The following is a 6,415-nucleotide window of genomic DNA, read 5'->3' as shown; positions in this document are numbered from 1 at the left end:
ATGATATATACCAACCGCATGTTCTCTAGAGATACTTATAAAGATACAAAAACAAAGGCAATATGCAAAGTTTTATTGACGATAAATGTGATAAGGAGATGATGCATATTCATGCGCGTAATTGCTGTTGCCATCGAAATATCAGATGAAATATTAGCATCATAAATTGTTAGCATATCGAGAGAGAAATACGGTGAATAAAATGATGTTCCCTGATTGCAGTAACGATGTCAACCGCGTAACCATTTTTCAGATTATCCGTGAACATAAAGATATCTCATATTATTATTTTAAAACCTATTTAAAAACAATTTGCCAACATTTATCGAGAAAGTATGTAAATATATGAATTATAATACAGATATAAAAATAATATAAAATTATAAAAAAATATCGTATTGAAATAACTGTTACGATCATTATTAAGTAAATAAATAAACAAGATATTATTAAATAAACAAGAGAATATATCAATGTTAAATTTAGTTAACAAAATATCTGTGTCACGATTGATTTATGCGAGAAAAAACATTCAAAGCTCATGAGATTTTTTCACAGTTAAATAAAGCCTTATCGGTTCGATAATCGAGCGAACGTCGACCAGCTGACCGCGAAAATGGAGCATCATCCGCATTACCGAAGGGAGAAGGTCGCGACATAGAAACACAATATTTTATGAACTAGAGTTCAAATTGCAGATATCGATAAATTTCTTCAGAGAAAAAAATCTTCTTAAACTCCACCATACGTAACCAAATATCGCTAAATCAAAATTGATTTATAAATCCGAGATTTGTAGAACGAATTTAATAGTAAATGATTATTCAAAGATAATTCATTATTAATTTAACTAAAACATTTTAATTCGTTCAAAATAAGGCGTTATAATTTTTTCTCCTATTCTCAGAAACTGAACATTACATAAAATATTGAATTAAGAGATATCGTAGAGAAATCGCCTAGTATATTCTATTATCATTTTATCGTATCATTTGTCATGCGGTCTTAGAATGAAATGCTCGCGAAGGATGCTAAATGACACCCTGGATACTTGACTTTTGTGTCATGATTATTTTTCATGCAAATGCGCTACTCGCGCGCATAGAGGGAATAGCGCGATAAAGAATCGCGATGGGAGCGTGGATTTCGGCTCGCGATGTGGATGGCGGCATGGCTTGTTGCAGCAGCGGCGCAACGCGACGCGGCGTCAGAAGTTCCCCTACTGGAGAACGTGGAGCGCAGAGCGCGGCGGTTGCTGCCGTTTTACGCGCGCGAGGAGGGTTCTCTCTTCCACTTCCACGACTCCTCCACTGCACGGCGCGCCGCGGGTTCTCGCTCGTCGTCGGTGAGCGCGAGAGCGAGGCAGCGCCGGTGCCCGTGGCCGCTGTCCCAGTCGTCGCCCTACTTTGTCGAAGCCAACTCAGCTCGACACAACACTCGGCGGTTTTACACCTCCTCTCGACACGACGGCGGTGACACACGTTACATGCCCGCGCGCGTACACGCGCGTACACACGCACACGTGTACGGACGACGCATCATCCCCGCGGCGACGCACGCACGCGGCCCCACGGCGAAGAGGACGAAGAAGACGCGCACGATCGTCGAATCGTACCGTAGGAGCCGAGGAATCGCGTACCCCGCCGATCCCGCGAAATAAATTTCAGTGGTGAACCCGGTGGTGCGGATAAGGCGACAACAGTAATCGGCATCGATCGTGCAGAATTTCGATCCGTGGACCCCTTGTTCCCCCTTCCCCCTCCACAGATTGCGCGCGCTCGATCCCCACGTGTGCGTGCATCGAGAGGAAAAGGGAGAGAGAGAGAGAGAGAAAGAGAGAGGAACCGGAAGCAGGCCGGTTTCTCGCGACAGGAAGCAAGCCACCGTTCGTGTATGTGTCTGTGTACGTACGTGTGTATGTGTGTGACCTACGGCAACCTGCCACTCGGTTTCGGCGCGCCACCCGAGTTTGTGACGTTCGCACACGACCCGGCCAAATCCCTCGCTCTACTTTTTCCACGGAGGTCACGGAGTGGTGTCGCGCGTCAATTCAGAAGGTCGGCGAGGCGAGGAGGCAAAGAGAAACGTCAAACTCTGTCGGAGGTGAAGATAGGTGGTGGTAGCGCGAGAAATCGAACCGCGCTCGGACAATTCCAGAATTATCGGCTGCGGACGTTGCCCCCGACACGCGACCGTCGTCCCGTGGCATTTTAACGAGGCCGATCATTAAATTTGTATAAGATCCCGCGCGAGAACGCGACGTAATCCGCTGGTCCATACGCGAAGATCGATTACGCGATCGACGACGAGCGAAGCGAAGTCATCGATAGCCGATCGGCGAAGAGGAAGTCACCGATGCGCCGTCCTCGATGCCATCCTCAGATTTTCAACTTTTAATTTGAGATCTTCGATAGATTGAGAGAATCGATCGATCCATACGACTGCCAAGTCGTAGCAGAAAAACACTCGCTGAGGAGAGAGAAAGTACTCGAACCGGAAGTGCCATCGAGCGAGAAAATTCAGCGCCGCGGTTTTGTTTCTCCGTCTACTGTGTATCTCTTCTTCTCTCTTTCTCTTTCGCTACCATTTACGTAAACCTCGCCGCTTAGAACGCTACGCCATGTGCATTTAGAATATCGCAGATCTAACTATCACGGTGCGCGGACTAATTCCTTCGCACATCGTTAAACCGACGTCCGATGATGACGTCCAGACGCGCGGCAGCGTGTCAAACGTGAAACGACCCACCGCTACTCTGATCTCGAAACGAAAACACTGCCAATTATAAAAGCGAACAGGAGCACGTCGATCAAAAGCTCTTTTGCCTTGCCCGCCGCCGTGGATTTCTTCCTCCAAGCTCGACGACCACGGCCAAAGTCATACGCGGATCCTTTCCGGGTCGGGCATGCGCGTTCCCAAAACAACGCGCGAAATTAACGAAAGAAGAAATCGGAAGAAAGACCTCGACGGTGAAGCCGAGCGACACAAAACACTGCCCGCTTTAATTTAACGAGACACTGCCATTTTTAAAAGAAAGATTAAACAGAACTGACTTAAATCGCGGCCGGATTCGCACTTATAAAAAAGAAAGAGAGAGAAAAAGACTATTTTGCGAAATCTCAAAATTCGCGGTTAAAATTCTTGCGAAAATAAGTTACGATAAGTGGCGATTTTGATTATTTTCCTTTGATGTTCGATTTTGGAATCTCTCTACCAGTGAGACGAGCCCCGATAGTTCGGTGACCGCGAGACTTTCTATTAAGCGAAATAAAAGAGAAAAAAAGGATATTATCTAACCGTCGTTCGACTGACTGCCATTTTGATTCACGCACACACACGCACGTGGAGGAAAATTCGCGCGCGTACAAACACGTGCATTTGCATGAAATCTCGTGAAAAAAAGGAGAAACTGGCGAGATCTGTCAATATACCACGATCGATGTGTCAATTGGAAGTTTCATCGTCCCAACGAAGTGATCGGAGAAATTAGTTTGAGATATTTTGTTATCTTAAATGTGAATAATTCTTGAAGATTTGTATTTGTAATCAGAAGAGTTTTGAATGATTCACACAAACACCAAACTAAAAAATCGTTACCTGATCTTAGGCGAGTGGTGACGATCATGGAGCAAGTGATTATGTAACATCCATTATTATGTACAGACGCGTCACGTGGTAATCGGAATAACATTAATGCAATGAATTAAGTGTTATCTACACGAATAGATTAGTTATTGATTTATCAGAGAAGGATGTGAACGATAGCTCTTCGTTGATCGATCGGAAAGATACTCGCGTTTTATTTCGAGATTTTATGACAATGATTTTTTCAATGTTATTGAGAAAATTATGTGATTCCGAGTGAGACGCTGTTTGATATTAAAGGCAAGAAAAAATAGTGAGTGTACAAAAAAAAATTAATGCAATCGAGAGTAAAAGTGATACCGTGGAAAAGCATCGAAGAATAATCGATACGGTGAACGGTCATCGAAATCGCGATCGATGATTATTTTTGAGTCGCGAAGTGATGCGGAGGAACCGAAAAACGGAGAAAAGAGAGGAGAAGCATGATAAACGAACTATTGTTCGTTGCTACTGGGACAAAAGATAACACACTTACCGATAACGCGAGCACCGTTCGTTCCACTGTCTTTCCGTCTGGATGAGATCCGTCTGCAAAAAAAAAAATTAATTATTTATAGATCATTTATAGATCTCACGTATAACACAGAGCCTACACGTCCAACGCAATTATCGTTTAAGCTTCGATATTATATTCATGTGTTCGCTTCAATTATAATATATAATATTAGTCGAACGAAACATTCGGTGTCTTAATAAGAATTCGCGGTGATCGAAAAGTGTTTCCAACGATTCGTAAAACCGACTGCGGCGGTGAGGGTGGCACATGGTACCGGAAGTGTCGGACAAATGAGGAACAACAAGTGCGCGTGCAAGTGTTTGAGAAAACGGACCAGGCGGCGGAGACGCATCTCCGATTAAAACGCCTAGTGATTAGAGGAGGTGAAAACCTGTGTTGGTGTGCGCGCGTGATATCGAGAAAAACGGTGAGAAAACCATCGGGGCTCTCGATACCGGTGATAACAGCCGCGCGGTTTTCATATAATTCGCGGTGATCGAAAAGTGTTTCCAACGATTCGTAAAACCGACTGCAGCGGTGAGGGTGGCACATGGTACCGGAAGTGTCGGACAAATGAGGAACAACCAGTGCGCGTGCAAGTGTTTGAGAAAACGGACCAGGCGGCGGAGACGCATCTCCGATTAAAACGCCTAGTGATTAGAGGAGGTGAAAACCTCCTCTCCTGTGTTGGTGTGCGCGCGTGATATCGAGAAAAACGGTGAGAGAACCATCGGGGCTCTCGATACCGGTGATAACAGCCGCGCGGTTTTGATATTGTTGCGAGAATAACCACGTGGTTACTTCCCGACGATCCTTCCTCGTCGGTGCAGAGTTTTGAGAGGACCGCACTTGCAGCTACGCTTTTCATACTTCGGATGTCTTTAGCGGAAAAAGATGTAAGTTGTAAGACGTAAGATAATACACCCTCGTAAGATAAGTCACTCTCTACATGTCTGCAAGGTGCTGAAATGATTGATAATGATATCCTCTGCGTTAAGAATACTGAATATCTCAGTAGATCAAATTTAATATTTTGAATGAATTATATATCGCGCACACCTTGAGAGCTATAATATACATGCAAAATGTAACCAATACACAGTATCTATGAAATTATATAAATTATCATTAGAGAACCAATTGAAATGAGGCAATGATTGTTTTGTAAAATAGCTTCGTTCTTCGTATACCGTGACAAATTTTGTAAAGTTAATCGGAACTCATGTTTAATATGTTAATAATATTGCAATCATCATTACATAAATGACTAATGCGTATTATATTTTGTGTGTTTCATGATTTATAATAAAGTATATTATACAAATATCATTTTACTTTATATTGAATATCGCGCTATGAAATTAATAAAATAACGTTTCTATGTAATACCATTATTATTTTGCGAAGAAAATTGATAAAGAAACCTATATAATCTACAAATTGTAGATATATTATATTAAAGTATAAAATAAAAGAGCGGCAAAAATATATGCAAGATGTTCTAGAAATTTATAATCACCATAAAGTTTTTCGATGAGACCCGCATCTTCAAAGAAAAAAATGACATTTAATGAATTAACGACTCATGATTGCTTGTTAATATAGTTTTATCGTGAATTGCGATTAGGAAACTTGTCCGCTGTTCGTTGTACACCACGAGATACACATCAACATCTCTTTATTTACCTATCTTTTTCTATGCCGCGCAATATGAGAAAAGGGAATCCCAGAAACCACGCGAGTATTACTTCTGGGAACCTATTTACCGCGTAAACAAGTCGCATGTCATTGATGAGACGAGACGACGCGCGCGCGCAAAATAAAATAAACATTAATGAGATGCAAATTGCGGGTGGCGTACGCATTCAACATCGAAAGGTCTAGGTCACCACCGATCGTAATTTCTTCCGGCAGACCGAAATTTGTATGAATTAGTTTGACAAACCGATATGAAGGACGAGGTCCGTCTAAATATACTTCGCCTCGTCATGATCAGGAAGAGAGAAACGCCGCTCGTAGGTAAGCGCACAAGGATGCTGATGCAAGCATTGAAGACGCGATAAATAGATCGTGAGAGAGAGAGAGAGAGGGGAGGGGGGGAAAGGGAGAGAGATCATTTTTTAATGAATTCTATTAACCTTGGCTATTAAGAGAACCTCTATAATATAGACGTCGTTCAAGTATAAACATCCGATTGTACATTCCGTAGCAATGCCATTTCTTTAATTATTGCAATCATTATTCAATTTTTTCATATCAGAACTTATCAAAAAA

General features: G+C 42.5%; 2 protein-coding genes across 3 annotated transcripts in view; one reads left to right on the top strand and one right to left on the bottom strand.

The window, feature by feature from the left end:
• LOC115238611 overlaps window positions 1–6,415 on the bottom strand; it is a 212,054-nt gene that overhangs the window by 164,593 nt on the left and 41,046 nt on the right. For both annotated transcript variants that reach the window (XM_029812594.1, XM_029812586.1), the window contains exon 2: window positions 4,121–4,173. In XM_029812594.1, the coding sequence (XP_029668454.1) occupies window positions 4,121–4,173 (53 nt within the window). The remainder of the gene's footprint in view (window positions 1–4,120; window positions 4,174–6,415) is intronic.
• Window positions 4,204–6,415, top strand: part of LOC115238513 (hormone receptor 4-like) — a 55,148-nt gene continuing 52,936 nt past the window's right edge. The window contains exons 1-2 of the mRNA XM_029812425.1: window positions 4,204–4,524; window positions 4,808–5,037. The gene's annotated coding sequence lies outside the window, so the exon portion shown is untranslated. The remainder of the gene's footprint in view (window positions 4,525–4,807; window positions 5,038–6,415) is intronic.

Source organism: Formica exsecta, unplaced genomic scaffold (assembly GCF_003651465.1).
Source record: "Formica exsecta isolate Colony F162 unplaced genomic scaffold, ASM365146v1 scaffold115, whole genome shotgun sequence".
In the NCBI taxonomy this organism is placed as follows: Eukaryota; Metazoa; Arthropoda; class Insecta; order Hymenoptera; family Formicidae; genus Formica; species Formica exsecta.
This window is presented reverse-complemented; position numbering and strand designations above follow the sequence as displayed.